Consider the following 20,206-nt stretch of genomic DNA (forward strand, 5'->3'; position numbering starts at 1 on the left):
ATATCTATGGGCCATGGGGAGGAGGGGGATAACAAGGCATTATCCATGGGCCATGGGGAGGAGGGCGATAACAAGGCATTATCCATGGGCCATGGGGAGGAGGGCGATAACAAGGCATTATCCATGGGCCATGGGGAGGAAGGGGATAATAAGGCATTATCCATGGGCCATGGGGAGGAGGGCGATAACAAGGCATTATCCATGGGCCATGGGGAGGAGGGGGATAACAAGGCATTATCCATGGGCCATGGGGAGGAGGGGGATAACAAGGCATTATCCATGGGCCATGGGGAGGAGGGGGATAACAAGGCATTATCCATGGGCCATGGGGAGGAGGGGGATAACAAGGCATTATCCATGGGCCATGGGGAGGAGGGGGATAACAAGGCAGTATCCATGGGCCATGGGGAGGAGGGCGATAACAAGGCATTATCCATGGGCCATGGGGAGGAGGGGGATAACAAGGCATTATCCATGGGCCATGGGGAGGAGGGGAATAACAAGGCATTATCCATGGGCCACAGGTAGGAGGGGGATAACAAGGCATTATCCATGGGCCATGGGGAGGAGGGCGATAACAAGGCATTATCCATGGGCCATGGGGAGGAGGGCGATAACATCCATGGGCCATGGGGAGGAGGGCGATAACATCCATGGGCCATGGGGAGGAGGGCGATAACAAGGCATTATCCATGGGCCATGGGGAGGAGGGCGATAACAAGGCATTATCCATGGGCCACGGGGAGGAGGGGGATAACAAGGCATTATCCATGGGCCATTGGGGAGGAGGGGGATAACAAGGCATTATCCATGGGCCATGGGGAGGAGGGCGATAACAAGGCATTATCCATGGGCCATGGGGAGGAGGGGTTCCCCAAGGAAAGCTGCTGGGCCCTCCTTAATCTTCAAGCAGATGTGAGGAGAATCCAGCACATTCTTTGTGTTTTTTTTTACACCCCTTTTGTACACCAACTTTGCCAAGAAGGTTTTCAGTAGTGTTTGTGGTTTAGCAGCATAACTCAAGAAGCTATGGATGGAATGTCATGAAAACTCGTCCAGGAAGTGATTAGATTTTGGGGCCCCTGGCGGCTTCCCTTGGTACTGCAGCAGAATGGCAAGTTTTCGTATCTTGTGCTCTGTACAAGCTATGGTCATGATTTTCGGGGGTAGATAGCTCATGTTGATATTCATTTCTAGTAATGCACTTTTTAACATCTCTTCTGTGTTATGTGTATATACTGCCTGGTCACTAACTGGTGGGAAAAGAGGAACTCCCTTTGATCTATTGCACGTTAGTCTCCACAGTTGTTGAACTGTTTACTCAAATCTGTGTACGTGTTTACCAGCGAAGGTCATCTGTTTATCAGCGAAGGTCATCTGTTTACCAGAGGGACATTTTTGCCTGGCATGTTGGGTGAAACGTCAGACGGCTCTGTCTTGCGGAGAGTAAATAAACATAAACATAAACAAAATCGGACTGAGTTCCTGGCAGGCTGCTGATTTGTTCTGACCTGCCTTCTGGGAAGGTTTAGGAGCTGTCCTCAAGTCCTGGAGATAAGGGGAGTCTTCTCAAAAACTTTCCTTGTCCAAAAATCAACTTCATGACATGAAATTCATAAAAACGTATTTTCGTAAGCTCAAAATGACAGATTCAACAACTAAAATTAACAACATTCATTTGGCTCTCTCCTATGCAGCGACTTTTTACAGGGAATGTGTGCATACCGGGTCACCGTTACTTGTGTGCTTGCAATAGAAACTAAAACATTTCCGGAAACAATGTATTTTTATTGGAATTATGGCCATAAAAGGTTTGTATTTTTACATTATATCCAATGGGATAGCCAAATTGCCGTGTGAGACCCTAAACAATGACAGTCAGGGAATGTAAAAAAGTTCAAAGCTGGAGACAGCCTTGGTCGCCATTACAGCTCCCAGTCCACAACACATGCGAACAGCTGTCTGTCTTAGAAGGTCTTAGAACCTTCTCAAGTCTCACTCGGATGTCTCGGCTAAGCCAAGATGGTGTAAGTCGGAAGAGGCAAATCCTTACATCAGCCTACGGGTCTTAAAGTCTGTCTTATCTGGAGGCAGGGATGAAGACCACATCGAGGACTTCTTGTTATTCCAACCATGATGTTTCTGTTAGCCCTGCATTCCTGGGGGATTCTGGGCAGGGCTGTCCGCAGGGCCCTGGGACAGAAAAAAATCTCACCCTTTCCGTCCCAACTTCTGAACTTTATGGCCTGAATTTGATGGAAATGTATCTTTGTAAGCTTAAAATGACAAATTCAACAACGAAAATTTGAAACATCAGCTCTCAAACAATGAGTGGGACGGAAAAAAATTGAAAGCTGGAGACATCCCTGACTCCCGGGTACGTGTATCTCCTGATAACATGCCTGGAATGTCTCGCAGGAAATCCATGTGAATATTCAGGCATTCCACATGGAGATTGCGGCATTCCATATGAATTTTCCGGCTTTCCACATGGATATTGCGGCATTCCATATGGATATTCAGACATTCCGGCATTGATAGAAATGAAAAGATTGTGGTATTTCATGTGAATACATGTATATTGTCTGCATGAATATTCCAGCATTGCACATGAATATTCCGCATCAATTCCCAGCATTCCACATGGATATTGTGGTGGAATCAAAGACTATTCCGGCATTTCGCATGAATAATCCTTGTGTGCTGACTGGTCTTTCCTGTGACACCACGACTTACTCTGTCTGGATATCAAGACTAGCCATACATGGCCCAACAGGGGAGTGGTTAGCCTAGTCGGCTAGCCTGGACACCAGACCCACAGTCTCTATAGTACATGAGAGATATTTAGTCTGTATAACGCAAACTCCAGCTTCCCGGGGGTCTCTGTCCTAGGCGGCGAGCGGTTACAGGGCGTCGAGCAGTTACAGGAGGCTTGATTGAAATCAAGCTAATAGATGTTATACTTAATACAATGCTAAACTTTCTTCCAACATGTTGGAAGAAAGTTTAGCATTGTATTATGATTACTACCAACACAGATGAGCTTTCATTATAGATGTTATACTTATAGAGACTTTTATTTTTCCTTTTCATATCTCCGTTCAATGTCGGGTCCAGGGTTTGTTTTGCATACCTTTGATTTCCCCAAGGTGGGCGGGGCTTTGTTGTTGGTCTATTTGTTGATAAATGTCTTTAACGATGTAATTCCCGCATTCCAAAATATGTGCATACCGTAGTTAAGGTTGGCATAATTGGACTTAATACGAAACGTATTTGACTTAGTCGTCTTCCTGAATAGTTACTGCACTGAGATTTATGAAAGATATTTATCATATTGTCTATTATTTATGAATCTTTATGGCGGTCCCTTCAGTTAAAGTTACTAATTTCCAAGGGAGCCCTTACAAACAACTATAAAGGCACAAATTAACAAACAAAATCTATTACTAATGACTTCCGATGGACTTCAGTTGTGTTGAATCTTTTTAGATCTTGAAACTTATTTTCATTCTATACAGTCTGCCATCATAGACTTGCCTTTCCATTGATGATTCTAGGTCTGCTATCAGACGTTGTCAGGAAGCGGTCTGTCCTGATCAGATAGTGCCTGTGTCAGCCTAGTCTCCAGATTTTACACTCCCCATGTTAGCAGAACAGATACTGAGATAGCGCCTGTGTGTCGGCCCAGCTTTCAGACTGTACACTCTCATGTTTGGTGAACCTTAGTCCTTGGTTGGGAGACAGCGTTGATTCCAGGGAAAGTCTTTCTGTCTTGTTGTTGTCTATTTGTGGCCTTTGAAGGGCCCAAAATGGGGGAATCAGCAGACGAACATGTAGGTGAAGTCGGACATGATCTTAGACAGGAAGGTCGACATCCTCTGCCCCCTGCCGGGTCAAGGACATTTAGAGGTCACATGTTTGTTAAAGTTAAAGTTAAAGTTTAAACACAGCTGAGGGCTGTTCTGTGACACTTGTTGCCATCTACAGGGGTGAACTTAGTGTCTTTACAGTTTTGTAAGTTGTACAGCCTTGTCCTGAAGGCGTGGTGGGAGGGAACCTCATCCGCAGTAACCACGAGAGAACCAAGAGAAGACAGCCTTGTCCTGAAAGTGCGTCCTGCCTTGTGGTAGACTCACTGAGCTTGTGCAGGACCACCTGTTAACCCTCCCCCCCCCCTGGCTGCTGTGTCCTTGTATGACCTTGAGATTACAGACGTTCCAGAGAAAACTCCCAGGTTACAGGTCACGTTCCTAGTGGTGCTGCACAAGCCAGCTGACCTGATGTTTTGTTGCTTTGACCTTGAAAGGTTAACCTGAAGCCACACCAATGTAATTTCTTGGTTAACAGATTTTTTTTCTAATTTTAGCCAAAAAAATCATAAAAACAGAAGGCTGGGGTGAAAACTTGCACCTGACCCTGTACACACCCTGAAACTGTGTGCACCAAAGTACAGACTTTCATCTGAGATTCTGTTTATGGTGATTTTTGGAATTTAGCAGTTTTTAAAAAAATCCATTCAGGGCTCCAGACTAACTTTTAGGCCTAGGAGCACTGTGCTCCTAACTCAAAAAAGTTAGGAGCACCAGCAAAAATCTAGGGGCACCACTACAAAAAGTTGGAAGAACAAGCAAAAGTCTTGGCTATACCAAATAATACTCCTATTAATCAATGTTAACAACCGGGAATAAAGTATTTGAATAGATCATAAAAGATAAAAACCTACATTGATGGTGCAGAACAATTGGCAATTCAATTCATTCAATACCTTCCTACATACTGATACTAGTACGATGGATTTTTAGAAAAATTCGGCATAGGTTCCCCGGCTGGCCCCTATCCGGGGGCCACGGTGCCTCAAGTTCAACAAGTTGAAAAATACACAATGGTATTTTTTACTTAACTTGGAACAAGGCAGGTAATGATTCACATAACCTTGAATGATAAATAAATAGATGACTCTAGAACTTATCTATTGGGTTCCTGACCAAAACAAATAAAGTCATATTCAATAATTTGAAACTTCACTGCTGGCATCAAGTTCAACATTTTTACAGGCATTTCTTTTCTTTTTACCCTCACCCTCTGTCTACAGATGATCCAAAATACTTTAATATCCTTAAAATTCTTGCTCAATAGTATCAAAAATCATCTGTTTGTGCCGACCCAGTCAAATCGGGAACTTCGAAACGCGTAGTTCAAATTTCGCGCGTAAGGACCGCGCGGCGCCGTCATCCAATGACAGGCAGACCGCATGGGGAAAGCTTTGTGATTCGCCGCTGTGCAGTATAGACAGCAGCAGAATAAAAGTACATGCAGCACCATAACAACGGGCAGGTAATGAGCTTTGGAATGATACCGGTGACAAAAGGAAAATTTGATATTTTTTTAAATAAAACTCCACTTGAATTGATTCATCAATTTTTGATCGTAAAAATCATCGCTTGAACAGGTATAAATATGACCGCAGGAAACAAGCCTTTCATTCTGCTGCGGTCTATTTTTCATAAACATCATGGCCGCCATTGAAAACAGCGAGCGTCCGGCGAGCGCTCACTTTCATCGACAAAGTTTTGGCGTTTGAAACATTTTACAAATCAAACAAATACACCACAAATGAGAGAAACTTATATCCTTTATTTCTATGGGTAACTTTGTCACTAGGAACGGATAGTTTTTGTACCGCGGGTGTGGGAACATGATAGAAAATTCACCGACGATATTCGCGGTAGCATATTGGAATACCTATATTTTCGGCTTACCGCTTAGTTCTGCAGCCATTATCCTGGCACAGGTCTTAATTTTTGATTGTCGCACCGTGCGACCGTGATTTTAAATCTAGTCGCATTCTCAAAAAACTGGTCGCATACATATTGTGTGCGAGTCGCACTCACGAGCGCTGCCATTAACGAAAAAATTGAATTGGTGTGGGCTGAGGCTAATGTGAGGTGATAGGTTTCTGAGGTGATAGGTTGTCTTCAAGCACCCAGCCACTTGGACAGAAGGTTGAATCTAGTGCTACATGAGTAGAATCAATATGAAAATAATACTTGGATATCCCCTGAGGACTGATCTGCCCCTACATGAAAGGTTTCATGTTTCATCCCAGGTTCGTCTTGGCCCCCGGCCAGGAGACTAATTTCCCTGCTGTCGCCTTCATGTTCGTTACCTCGTTAGGGACTCTTCATGTTCGTTACCTCGTTAGGGACACGGTCAGTCTCATCCCACCGTAACTGGCACCAACAAGGGATCCAAATAACTTCCTGTGGTGTTGCACTTCCAATTCTGGGCCTACATTTTTATACCTTGCAAGTTGTCATTTTTTTCTGCACCAAGCTGTCTGTCTTCATGTAACGTTATATTCAGTTAGCATGTTGGTCTGACATCAGATATGATTTTTAATGACAATGAAATGAAGTAACATAGGAGACTCCATATCCTAATGGTGTTACCATCTTTATGTATCTTGAGATCCTGACCTTTGATCCTGAGGAAATGGTCACAATCCTTGTTAAGGTGTGCAAATGGTTGCCTCTGCCTGTACCAGAATAAGAGTTGAGGTGGAAGAAGACCTATTTTGATCCTCAAGATAGTCTTTCTTAAACAATCTTGAACTGAGTCATGCTGTCCTTCATGGTGACCTTGGCATTTGTCTTACACCACAGTCACGTCTTAAACCACAGGCACGTCTTACACCACAGTCACGTCTTCAACCACAGGCGTGTCTTAAACCTAGGCATGTCTTACACCACAGTCACGTCTTCAACCACAGGCGTGTCTTAAACCTAGGCATGTCTTACACCACAGTCACGTCTTACACCACAGGCGTGTCTTAAACCTAGGCATGTCTTACACCACAGTCACGTCTTACACCACAAGCACGTCTTACACCACAGGTACGCCTGTCGTGCCAACCATCTCCCAAGAACCCGTGTGATTCCTTCCCTCCTGAGTTTACCGCAGCAGTAGGGTCAGAAATCCCCCCGACATCACTCTAAGCCGTTGATCTGCAAGACTTTGTCAGGCACTTAGCTCCAACACTAGCGCGTCTTAAAGTCTCAGCCAAGTGTTTCCAGTCTGATCCAGCCAAGGGAAGTAGTTCTGAGACACTGAAAACTCTTCTTGGGACCGTTTGAACAAGTTGTCATGATAATTGACAAGAGTGTTTTTCTTCCCTGTTTTGGCGTGGCCTTGTTGCTAGCCTGGTTTTAGAGGTGGATTTTGGTGTGGAAGAATTCCTGCTTTATTTAACTTACAGCCCTGCCTAGTCGAATTGAGCTGCACATTCCGATGAGTGTTTCAGATAAACACTCGGCAATATGGTGTGATTTCTGCTCCACCCCAACAGCTTGTGACAAGAGCTGCATGTCAGAAATAGGATCACAACCCAAGGATTCGAGCGCCTTTCCTTGTGTCCCCCAAAGCGCTACAAATGAGTTGAAACCGATGCGGTGCTGCGTTACTAACCCTGTCTCCATTCTGTTCCAGACTTCGCCCAGCACGAGCCATTCCACGCAGACCACTCCCTAGCTAGACCCACCCGTCCCTCCAACCAACGTTAGAACCACCTCCCCCCTACAACCGATCGTCATGGCGTCCGCATCCGGAGACGACCGGCCCCGCGTGCTCGTTACCGGGGCAACCGGCTTCATCGCGTCCCACATCGTGCAGCAGCTGCTGGAGTCTGGGCAGTACACGGTCCGCGGAACCGTCCGCGACCTCACGCAGAAAAACAAGGTGGGTACAAACAAACATACAAATAACCGTCCACGACCTCACGCAGAAAAACAAGGTGGGTACAAACTAACTAACATGCAAGCAACTTTCTGTGGAACTGTCTGGGACCTCACCCAGAAAAACATGGCAGGTTACAGACAGTCAAACGAACAAACAAAACTAACTGACAACATTATTCCATAGAACGGTCTCTCCCAGAAAAACAAGGTGGATAAAAACTAACAAACAAAAATTATCAAACATCATTCCACCTGAAGGCATTGGTGAACTGGCGATTGGCTGTTTAAACTGTTTTTTACCCTATGATTAGCTGTTTAAAATGTGTTCTCCCCTGTGATTGGCTGTTAAAACTGTGTTCTCCCCTGTGATTCGCCCAGATCGCCCACCTGGAGGCGATGGTCAAAGTTCCCTTCTGTGATTGGCTGTTTAATCTGTGTTCTCCCTGTGATTGGCCCAGATCGCCCACCTGAAGGCGATGGTGAAAGTTCCCTTCTGTGATTGGCTGTTTAAACTGTGTTCTCCCTGTGATTGGCCCAGATCGCCCACCTGAAGGCGATGGTGAAAGTTCCCTTCTGTGATTAGCTGTTTAATCTGTGTTCCCCCCTGTGATTGGCCCAGATCGCCCACCTGAAGGCGATGGTGAAAGTTCCCTTCTGTGATTGGCTGTTTAATCTGTGTTCTCCCCTGTAATTGGTCCAGATCGCCCACCTGAAGGCGATGGTGAAAGTTCCCTTCTGTGATTGGCTGTTTAATCTGTGTTCTCCCCTGTAATTGGTCCAGATCGCCCACCTGAAGGCAATGGTGAACGCTCCCCCTGATCCGGAACCCGAGCCGGAACCAATCAAGGACGAGAAGATCGAAGACAAAAAGGACGAGGAGAAAAAAGAGGAAGAGAAGAAGGAGGAGGAAGAGAAGGAGAAGAAGGACGAGGAGGAGGAGAAGAAGGAGGAGAAGATCGAGGATGCTGCAGAGGAGAAGAAGGAAGAGAAGAAGGAGGAACCCGCAGGTGAACTTTCAACTTTGAACTGTAACCTTTTACCATGTCACATTATCAGATGATAACTCTCAAATATTATTGATTTGTAGCTAATATATGTTTGTTATATTGCACGGGTCCTGGGTACCGGTACGCAGCCCTTTTAGACAGAAACAGCTGCACATAGAAGTAAGGAACGGCATGTTTCCCGAGATGAATCTGATCTGCAAAGGCCCAAAATGCTCTTTCAAGGAAACATTTGGAATCAACTTTCATTGTTATGAATACTTTCCGAGACATATGTCTATACTTGGCCATGCTGTTGATAATGACCTTGTGAAATCAGGGGAAACGTCCTTGGGAAATGTAGTGTGTGACCTTTTCTTGTACGTGTCACGTTACTGAAGCGTTGACCTTGCCGTGACCTATGACATGTTTCCCTACAGCTGATGCAACAACTGAAGAGAAGAAGGAAGAAACAGGTGAGAGGAAAGATTTCACCTTCTCAGAACCTTCTTAGTCCTGCTGGTGACGTAAGGAACAGATAGTCAAGGAGCATTTCTAGCAAGCAGTAAAGTCTTGAAGATCTGATTCTGAAAAGTGGGGAGGGGAAATTCCCAGACAGCCTTCGTAACCAGCTTCCGTTGGGTTCAGTTAGTCCTCACCCTCAGTGAGTCATGCTGGTCTCATCAGATGTATCTGACTTAGGGAGAGTTTATTGAGTTGAGAAGTGAAGCTGTTTCAGTCGCTCATGAAAAGCCAACAGCACTTTGCTCTATGGACAAAGCATTGGAAGTGTCTGTTAAATCTTGAAACGGTGTCGGTGGTTATATTTTCACTGTGACTGCTCGATGCTGAATTCATGACACACCTTGTGTGATTATACTACAGAATTGTTTCAAAACACAGTGAAAAACCTCCACAAAATAAAACCAACAGGAAAGTGCCCTTGAACTGTGACCTAACCTTTGACCAAAGTGAAAGTTTCCTGATGAAATAGATTTTTTATTTGTTTTCCTGCCATTTCCAGCTGAAGCAAAGACAGAAGAGAAAACAGAGGAGGCCCCAGGTGAGGAACTGAACCTGTCATTCGCATTATCTCAAACTTAACACTGTTTAGGGATAAGTACTGGAGGGGGTGTCTTTGGGGGGTATTTCAACTGCTTGTGACATTTGTTGCTTTGCTGCTGTAGTCTTTTGAACTACATACATGTACACATCAGCCTCACATCAACTTTGCAACGTTAATGCTTCTTATTCTAAATACTCGCTGGCATCGCCACTTTCCCTTTTACATACTACCTGTATCCTCATCATCTGTAAAGGTTGTTAGTTGAGCTGTACTTGTAACCTTGAGTTAGACTTTTCTTGACCTTGTAATTGTGCTAACCTGGAGTTGACCTTGAGCTGACCTAGAGTTGACCTTGTGTTGACCTTGCATTGACTCTGTCCACCTTGAGTCAAACTTGTGTTGACCTTGTATTGACCATCCATGAGTTGACCTTGTGTTGACCTTCTATTGAATATGAGTGGACCTTAACCTTGAGTTGACCTTGTGCGGACCATGAGTTGACCTTGTGTTGTCCGTCCCCAGCTGAGGCCGGTGAGGAGAAGAAGGAGGGGGAAGACGTGAAGGCGGACGAGACCAAGACGGAGGGAGACGGGAAGACTGATGATGAGAAGGTCGCTGAGAAGAAAGAGGTCAGTACAGAAGTAAAAACTCTCACTTTATCACACTTAGTAGGAATAAAAGCTTAACTTTTATTGCTTGCCCTATGACCCTTGTGACCTATGACCTACACTCACATGTCACTGCTTCCTCATGTCCTCTATGACCTTTAAGTTGTACTCACACATTCGTGATCTATGATTTGTAATAAGATGTTTGGCAATAAAAACTCCATCAAATTTGACAGTTCTTCACATTATACTAATATTGGTCTTCATAAGGTGTTGGAATTTAAGCAAGTATGCCCTTTGACCTGTGACCCATTTAGGAGGAGCAGAAGGAGACAAAGGCAGAGGTCACAGGGCCAACGACCTGGGAGTACGGTGACCTTCAGCTGCACAAAGCCGACCTTCTGGATGCAGACTGCTGGAGGGGGTAGGTACAGGGGTCTACTGGAGGGGGTAGGTACAGGGGGTGCTGGAGGGGGTAGGTACAGGGGGTGCTGGAGGGGGTAGGTACAGGGGGGTCGCTGAAGGGGGTAGGTTAAGTCAAGCCAAGTCGAAGTCTTTATTTTCCTTCAAATGCTTGTTAGGCAACACAGGCCGCTTTTCAACAAGGTCGAAGTATGGGGGAAGGTACAGGGGATGCCAAAAGGGGTAGGTACAGGGGGTGCCGTGGGGGGTAGGTACAGGGGGGGTGCTAAAGGGGTAGGTACAGGGGGTGCTAAAGGGGGTAGGCACAGGGGGAAGGCACAATGGGAGCCAGGGGGGATAAGCTTGATGGGTCTGTTGGAGTACATGTATGTGGATCGTTTTTGTTAGGTGTGTTGTTTTGCTGCTGCCTTATTGAGGGTGATGTAGGCTGGGGGTCTGTATGGGGTATGTGGACTTTTGTAACCTGATATGTTGTTTTCCTGCAGCCTTATCGAGGGGTGCACATACGTGATCCACACTGCCAGCCCCTTCCCCCTCACCAACCCCCGCAACGAGGACGACGTCATCAAACCCGCCGTGGAGGGCACCACCAACGTGCTCAAGGTCAGGGTCACCTTCTCATTCATCAGCTGTAAAATATTCAGGAACACACGTTTCCTCGTTAATATGAACTTTGCCAAAAGGTTTGCTTTAGATGACGATGTAGTTGGGTTAAATGTGCACATTTTGTGTATTACTTATGCTTACTAGTACTACTGAAAATATATGATTTTGTATGAAGATATTTCAACAAAAGGTCTAAACATCCTGTTGCCATAGTGACCGATTGATTGGCACCATAGTAGCCTTGTTACCATAGTAACGTGATGATTGACACCTGTGTCTGCAGGCCGTGGCGGCTAACGGTGAGATCAAGCGAGTCATCCTGACCAGCTCCCTGGCAGCCATCTGTGGTGAGTCCACTTCCACGACCTTGGGGAGAAATCCTCAAGGTTAACATGGCCGCCCGTGTAGAGGCCGGAGTCCTGGAAGATAGTTGTTAGCACACTATCCCTGCCATTCCCTGCCGTCTGCCTTTATACTACTTTTGCAGCATTTAAGTCCACATAATTTTTAGCAACCCTGTTCTGTTGTGAGCACTGGTTTTATTCTTTCCTTACTTCAACCTTATTTTTGTCCTTATGCCTTTTGTTTTGTCTTGTTTGTAAAGTTGTCATAGATATTCTTACTTTTGTTCCATTATCAGGCTGTAGTGACGCTAGTCTTATTTTTTGCCATCATCCTTTAAGTTGTTGCAAATCAAAGCTGGTTACTGCCTTGTCTTCATTCTGTGCACCAAAAAATATTGGTTCCAAACTGTTTGGGGGAATTTGGTGATGAAGCTCTACATTTGAATGTCATGCAGGTGGATTGGTCCCTGATATCAGTGATGCATGAGGACGCTTCATCGCTTAGAATGAAACATTTGGTTTCCCTCAAAGAGATTCGGTCCTTGTAGAATTTCTGCTGACAGTAAAACCAGCTTTGATTCTCCTACCGTATTTCTCCGGCGAGAAGCTCAGCGTTAGCAGCAAAGTCCTGGTTGATTTTACCCACTGGTCCGTAGACTTGTGTATTGAAGTTGAACTGCAAATTGCCAACACAAAAAATTGGACTTACCCAAATTTTCAACTGATCAGCTCCAGTCTTTGTCAAGGAGTGAGGAATCCACACTTCTGTGACGTCATGTTATGCAGATAGAACATGTGACTCACGAGCAGTGGATCCTAAGTTGTAGAAAGTCTGTGGCGCCCCCCGTCTCTGTTGAGGGATGGTTCTATATTGATTTTCCGCTGTGCTTCTCTGAGAGGAAATACGGTACCTCCCCCCCCCTCCCTGCGCATAGTCTCTCCCGTTGCCATGCCTACCCACAGTCACATGACACTTGTTGGTCTCACTACAAGGAAATCTCTATATCAAACCAGCCGCGCCGGAGGCGAACAAGGTTTACACGGAGGAGGACTGGACCAACACCGACCGCGCCCAGGCCTACCTCAAGTCCAAGGCTCTGGCCGAGAAGGCCGCCTGGGACTACATGAAGGACCTGAAGGAAGGGGAGAAGTTTGAACTGGTGGTGCTCAACCCCGGGTGAGTCTGGAATCTTACAAGGTGCTAGAGTAGCTTAAGAAAGTCAGAAATTTTACAAGGCTCTGGCCGAGAAGGCCGCCTGGGACTACATGAAGGACCTGAAGGAGGGGGAGAAATTTGAGCTGGTGGTGCTCAACCCTGGGTGAGTCTGGAATCTTACAAGGTCCTAGAGTAGCTTAAGAAAGTCAGAAATTTTACAAGGCTCTGGCCGAGAAGGCCGCCTGGGACTACATGAAGGACCTGAAGGAAGGGGAGAAGTTTGAGCTGGTGGTTCTTAACCCCGGGTGAGTCTGGAATCTTACAAGGTGCTAGATCAGCTCAGAAATGTTTAAGACTCTAGCAGAAATATTGTAACTATAAACCTATGTATATATATTTCACCTAAAGGAGGGGGAGAAGTTTGAGCATGTAGTGCTCAACCCTGGGTGAGTCTGGAATCTTATAAGGTGCTAGAGTAGATCAAGAAATAACAAATTGCAGCTGAAGAAGGGTGAGAAGTTTGAGCTTGTGATCCTCAACTCTGGAGACATCTACAGGGTGTGAAAATGTGACCTTCCCTTTAACAGCTGACGATAAATGTTCATTTTGGAAACTGCTGTTACAGCTTGCTTCTTTCCCTTTCTCGACTCTTTCCCTCCCTCCGTCCCAGATACGTGATGGTGTTACATCCATCCCTAACCTGCCTCTTTCCCTCCCTCCGTCCCAGATATGTGATGGTGTTACATCCATCCCTAACCTGACTCTTTCCCTCCCTCTGTCCCAGATATGTGATGGTGTTACATCCATCCCTAACCTGCCTCTTTCCCTCCCTCCGTCCCAGATATGTGATGGTGTTACATCCATCCCTAACCTGCCTCTTTCCCTCCCTCCGTCCCAGATATGTGATGGGTCCAGTCATCAGTAAGAACTCCTTCACCAGTATGGAGGCTGTGGTGTTACATCCATCCCTAACCTGCCTCTTTCCCTCCCTCCGTCCCAGATATGTGATGGGTCCAGTCATCAGTAAGAACTCCTTCACCAGTATGGAGGCTGTGGTGTTACATCCATCCCTAACCTGACTCTTTCCCTCCCTCCGTCCCAGATATGTGATGGTGTTACATCCATCCCTAACCTGCCTCTTTCCCTCCCTCCGTCCCAGATATGTGATGGTGTTACATCCATCCCTAACCTGACTCTTTCCCTCCCTCCGTCCCAGATATGTGATGGTGTTACATCCATCCCTAACCTGCCTCTTTCCCTCCCTCCGTCCCAGATATGTGATGGGTCCAGTCATCAGTAAGAACTCCTTCACCAGTATGGAGGCTGTGGTGTTACATCCATCCCTAACCTGCCTCTTTCCCTCCCTCCGTCCCAGATATGTGATGGGTCCAGTCATCAGTAAGAACTCCTTCACCAGTATGGAGGCGGTGGTGTTACATCCATCCCTAACCTGCCTCTTTCCCTCCCTCCGTCCCAGATATGTGATGGTGTTACATCCATCCCTAACCTGCCTCTTTCCCTCCCTCCGTCCCAGATATGTGATGGGTCCAGTCATCAGTAAGAACTCCTTCACCAGTATGGAGGCTGTGGTGTTACATCCATCCCTAACCTGCCTCTTTCCCTCCCTCCGTCCCAGATATGTGATGGGTCCAGTCATCAGTAAGAACTCCTTCACCAGTATGGAGGCGGTGGTGTTACATCCATCCCTAACCTGCCTCTTTCCCTCCCTCCGTCCCAGATATGTGATGGTGTTACATCCATCCCTAACCTGCCTCTTTCCCTCCCTCCGTCCCAGATATGTGATGGTGTTACATCCATCCCTAACCTGCCTCTTTCCCTCCCTCTGTCCCAGATATGTGATGGGTCCAGTCATCAGTAAGAACTCCTTCACCAGTATGGAGGCGGTGGTGTTACATCCATCCCTAACCTGCCTCTTTCCCTCCCTCCGTCCCAGATATGTGATGGTGTTACATCCATCCCTAACCTGCCTCTTTCCCTCCCTCTGTCCCAGATATGTGATGGGTCCAGTCATCAGTAAGAACTCCTTCACCAGTATGGAGGCGGTGGTGTTACATCCATCCCTAACCTGCCTCTTTCCCTCCCTCCGTCCCAGATATGTGATGGGTCCAGTCATCAGTAAGAACTCCTTCACCAGTATGGAGGCGGTGGTGTTACATCCATCCCTAACCTGCCTCTTTCCCTCCCTCCGTCCCAGATATGTGATGGTGTTACATCCATCCCTAACCTGCCTCTTTCCCTCCCTCTGTCCCAGATATGTGATGGGTCCAGTCATCAGTAAGAACTCCTTCACCAGTATGGAGGCGGTGGTGTTACATCCATCCCTAACCTGCCTCTTTCCCTCCCTCCGTCCCAGATATGTGATGGGTCCAGTCATCAGTAAGAACTCCTTCACCAGTATGGAGGCGGTGGTGTTACATCCATCCCTAACCTGCCTCTTTCCCTCCCTCCGTCCCAGATATGTGATGGTGTTACATCCATCCCTAACCTGCCTCTTTCCCTCCCTCCGTCCCAGGTATGTGATGGGTCCAGTCATCAGTAAGAACTCCTTCACCAGTATGGAGGCTGTGGTGTTACATCCATCCCTAACCTGCCTCTTTCCCTCCCTCCGTCCCAGATATGTGATGGGTCCAGTCATCAGTAAGAACTCCTTCACCAGTATGGAGGCTGTGGTGTTACATCCATCCCTAACCTGCCTCTTTCCCTCCCTCCGTCCCAGATATGTGATGGGTCCAGTCATCAGTAAGAACTCCTTCACCAGTATGGAGGCGGTGGTGTTACATCCATCCCTAACCTGCCTCTTTCCCTCCCTCCGTCCCAGATATGTGATGGGTCCAGTCATCAGTAAGAACTCCTTCACCAGTATGGAGGCGGTGGTGTTACATCCATCCCTAACCTGCCTCTTTCCCTCCCTCCGTCCCAGATATGTGATGGTGTTACATCCATCCCTAACCTGCCTCTTTCCCTCCCTCCGTCCCAGATATGTGATGGTGTTACATCCATCCCTAACCTGCCTCTTTCCCTCCCTCCGTCCCAGGTATGTGATGGGTGCAGTCATCAGTAAGAACTCCTTCACCAGTATGGAGGCTGTGGTGTTACATCCATCCCTAACCTGCCTCTTTCCCTCCCTCCGTCCCAGATATGTGATGGGTCCAGTCATCAGTAAGAACTCCTTCACCAGTATGGAGGCGGTGGTGTTACATCCATCCCTAACCTGCCTCTTTCCCTCCCTCCGTCCCAGATATGTGATGGGTCCAGTCATCAGTAAGAACTCCTTCACCAGTATGGAGGCGGTGGTGTTACATCCATCCCTAACCTGCCTCTTTCCCTCCCTCCGTCCCAGATATGTGATGGGTCCAGTCATCAGTAAGAACTCCTTCACCAGTATGGAGGCGGTGGTGTTACATCCATCCCTAACCTGCCTCTTTCCCTCCCTCCGTCCCAGATATGTGATGGGTCCAGTCATCAGTAAGAACTCCTTCACCAGTATGGAGGCGGTGGTGTTACATCCATCCCTAACCTGCCTCTTTCCCTCCCTCCGTCCCAGATATGTGATGGGTCCAGTCATCAGTAAGAACTCCTTCACCAGTATGGAGGCTGTTGTTCGGCTTCTCCAACGTTCGATGCCTGCCGTTCCGAAGATCAACCTGAACATCATCGATGTTCGTGACGTCGCCAAGGCCCACATCATCGCGCTGACCAATGAGCAGGCAGCAGGTTTGTTTTCTTATTTATCCAGAATCTCTATTAGTAAACAACATTATTCAGGGTGCGAAATACTTTTTTGAGCCAGGTTGCACGGTGTGCAACCTAGGTAGAAAGCTAGGTTGCCCATCAGAATTTCAGGTTGCCCCACCTAAAATTCACTGATTTCCTGAAATTATATTTTGTAAGTACATAGTATTACATAGCCTTTAACAATATAACTGGTGCTTAAATGTGTTTTTGTTTCAAAATAAAATTCAATAATATACAATGTAAATAAAACACCACAGCCCACAACAAACAAACTTATACAATTCATGTGTAACACGGCTATTCTTTTAGTACAAATAAATCTTTTTTCAACACCCATAGACTTTTTGCTTTTTCTGCTCAGTAGGAAGAGTTACACTGCAATAGTTACACTGCAATAGGACTTGTACCTGTACATTATTCTCATCCCTCACATAAAAGTTGCGACTGGGCATATTTTCAAAATCTAATAAAAGTACCCCCGGAATGAAATTACCTATATTTTTTATTGAAAAATTCACAGGTGAGTTATTGATGATATACATCTATGATAATCATAAGATTGATACAATAGTCTATGTCATTGTCCAGTTTTTATCTCACTGTCAAAACATTTTAACAACTTTGTTTACTCTATAATTATTGTTGCAAAGTAAAGAATTTTTAAATCCCAGCTTGTTATTAGTAAAGTGGCTCCATCTCCACTTCTGCAATTTTTAATTTTGCCCCCAAAAAAGCACTAGCAACATTTCGCCCATAGAAATACACAGCAACTCAAACACTGCCCTCTTCCAGTAGTTGCTGGTAGTGCAGATTACACGTCTTACTCTCGCGCATTCACGCGATATCCAGCGAGAGTCGATGAATTCAACATGGCGGCCAAGAGCCGAGCGCTAAGCCGCGCTCTCTTTCCGACAAATTTTGCGTTTCAGGCATAATAAAACAGGTTGAGTATGGATGCAAACGAGTGAAAAAGTATCGGTAACTTTATTAACTTGTTTAGTTGGGGGTCGATTTATATGTTTGGTTTGAAAATTTACGAGACTGATAGCGAGTGTATGTGCACACCACATGGGTGTGTGAGCTTCCTTGGTCCAATTATTTTCTACTTCGTCCAAGTAATTGCCGCAAAATCGAATTCTCCGGCCCAAAATTTAGGTAGCGCACCGTGCAACCTGGGTTAAGAGATAAGTTGCGCCAACCAAAATATTGTTGCGCTGCGCAAGTGCGCAACCGGGTATTTCGCACCCTGTTATTTACTAACTAGTCTACCTGGAGATCATTTGGTTTGATTTGATGATTCTAATCTGTACTGTATGTCTGGTTTTAGAAAATTTAAAAAAATGTTCTCTTAATGGAGTTGATTTGTTGCAGTTCAAAGACAAATTTGTAGATGCCAGCAAAATACAGACTGATAGTTCTGCCAGTGGTGCAATAAAAACTCCCTTTCCTGCAGACATCCTAGTGCAAGTACTTCCTGTCTTGGATTGTTCAGACTTCTCTAGGGAAAGACCATAATTTGAACACCTCAATTCTGGGTTGCTTGATAACTTAAGTACTTGAAGGCATGCCTATTTCCTTTTTTTGTTATTGTTTTAACTCCGCATATCATTCCCTTAGACAACCGCCACATCTTGGTGCAGGGGAACATGTGGCTGCGGGAAGGGTTAGGGGACAACTGCTGTGGCTGTGGAAGGGGTTGGGGGATAACTGCTGTGGCTGTGGAAGGGGTTAGGGGATTACTGCTGTGGCTGTGGAAGGGGTTACAGGATAACTGTTTTATTTACCTGTTCCCACAGACAACCGGCACATCCTGGTGCCGGGGAACATGTGGCTGTGGAAGGGGTTAGGGGATAACTGCTGTGGCTGTGGAAGGGGTTGGGGGATAACTGTTTTATGTACCTGTTCCCACAGACAACCGGCACATCCTGGTGCAGGGGAACTTGTGGCTGTGGAAGGGGTTAGGGGATAACTGTAGCTGCTGTAAGGGGTAGGGTTACAGGATAACTGTTTTATGTACCTGTTCCCTCAGACAACCGGCACATCCTGGTGCAGGGGAATATGTGGCTGCGGGAAGTGGCGCAGATCCTGGCCAAGGAGTTCAAGCCGCAGGGCTACAACGTGCCCACCATGAGCTGCCCCAAGTTCCTCCTGCGAATCAGCAGGTGAGAAGCACACTCAGCCTCTGCTGATTGGTTAAACTCATTGATATTCCATTAACTGTTGAACTGTCCAGACTGTTGATTGGTTGTTTAAGGCCCACCATGAGCTGCCCCAAGTTCCTCCTGCGAATCAACAGGTGAGAATCACACTCGGCCTCTGCTGATTGGTTAAACTCATTGATATTCCGTAAACATCAGATATGTCCAAACTGTTGATTGGTTGTCTAAGGCCCACCATGAGCTGCCCCAAGTTCCTCCTGCGAATCAGCAGGTGAGAAGCACACTCAGCCTCTGCTGATTGGTTAAACTCATTGATATTCCGTTAACATCAGATATGTCCAGACTGTTGATTGGTTGTTTAAGGCCCACCATGAGCTGCCCCAAGTTCCTCCTGCGAATCAGCAGGTGAGAAGCACACTCAGCCTCTGCTGATTGGTTAGTTCGTGGACATTCGAAAATAGCAAACATGCTGATTGGTTAGTTCGTGGACATTCTGAAAATAGCAAACATGCTGATTGGTTGTTTCGTGGACATTCCAAAAATAGCAAACATGCTGATTGGTTGATTCGTGGACAATCCTAGATGCTGATTGGTTGTTAGAGCTGTTCCTGCTGCAGAACATTCCATAACGCTGCACATGTTGGCCCCGAGTGCTTGGGTGAATGTCTATGTTTAACATCTATGAGAAAATCTAACACTTGTTTGAGAATGAGAAAGTGTATTTTGAGATCATTGTTAACAAATTTAACTTGAATTTTAAGAAGAAAAAAGTTCCCAGCAAAAGGGCTTTCCCTGAAGAACCTAAAGAATGCATTTTACCTCAGAATGGCAAATAGTGGGCCGCAATTGCTGCCAATTCTTACCCTTTTATCCAGGAAGTCTCAGCAGTAGAAACAGTAGTCTGCTCCCACCACATGCTGGGACTGACATGAATTTCAGAGCATGAATTACACATTTTGTTTTATCTACTGGATTTATTCTAATGAAATATCAAAGATATATGCTTCTCTAAGTAAAGAAAGAAAGGCAAAGTTCTCCTCAGCATTGGTCACACCAGTAGTCCTGGTGTCGGATTACATTTGGAAATGTGAAGGTCACACGGCATGTGGCAGTAGAGGTCGTACAGGAGGATTCATGTTAAATCAATATTATTGATCGATCACCTGAAAAATGAGTTGATGTTGAAATTGGTTATGATGATATGATGATGTGAGGTGTAACGTCGTAATACCATCAGATGTTTGTCCTTTGTTTCTAACCTTGACCCTGTGGAAGAAACGTTCGTTCCTGTTTGATTTTCAGCCATCCTCATGACGAGCCCCGTTGCCATGACTACCATGTTCATGTTGTTCCGTTGTGTATGTTTTTCGCC

At 46.0% G+C, this 20,206-nt stretch overlaps 1 protein-coding gene across 4 annotated transcripts in view; it reads left to right on the forward strand.

Annotated features, from left to right (window-relative positions):
* The window catches only part of LOC136429609 (fibrous sheath CABYR-binding protein-like), a 69,284-nt gene that overhangs the window by 36,800 nt on the left and 12,278 nt on the right, over nucleotides 1-20,206 (forward strand). For 2 of the 4 annotated variants that reach the window (XM_066419490.1, XM_066419491.1), the window contains 11 exons: nucleotides 7,486-7,734; nucleotides 8,515-8,740; nucleotides 9,157-9,192; nucleotides 9,741-9,779; nucleotides 10,305-10,411; nucleotides 10,708-10,814; nucleotides 11,299-11,416; nucleotides 11,703-11,766; nucleotides 12,757-12,940; nucleotides 16,485-16,654; nucleotides 18,705-18,837. In XM_066419490.1, coding sequence (XP_066275587.1) covers nucleotides 7,588-7,734; nucleotides 8,515-8,740; nucleotides 9,157-9,192; nucleotides 9,741-9,779; nucleotides 10,305-10,411; nucleotides 10,708-10,814; nucleotides 11,299-11,416; nucleotides 11,703-11,766; nucleotides 12,757-12,940; nucleotides 16,485-16,654; nucleotides 18,705-18,837 — 1,331 coding nt within the window. In that variant the 5' untranslated portion in view covers nucleotides 7,486-7,587. Of the gene's footprint in view, nucleotides 1-7,485; nucleotides 7,735-7,764; nucleotides 7,790-8,514; nucleotides 8,741-9,156; nucleotides 9,193-9,740; nucleotides 9,780-10,304; nucleotides 10,412-10,707; nucleotides 10,815-11,298; nucleotides 11,417-11,702; nucleotides 11,767-12,756; nucleotides 12,941-16,484; nucleotides 16,655-18,704; nucleotides 18,838-20,206 lie in introns of those variants that run through there. The other 2 variants (XM_066419492.1, XM_066419493.1) reach the window with 2 other exon arrangements.

The sequence above is a fragment of the Branchiostoma lanceolatum genome, chromosome 3 (assembly GCF_035083965.1).
Source record: "Branchiostoma lanceolatum isolate klBraLanc5 chromosome 3, klBraLanc5.hap2, whole genome shotgun sequence".
NCBI lineage: Eukaryota > Metazoa > Chordata > Leptocardii > Amphioxiformes > Branchiostomatidae > Branchiostoma > Branchiostoma lanceolatum.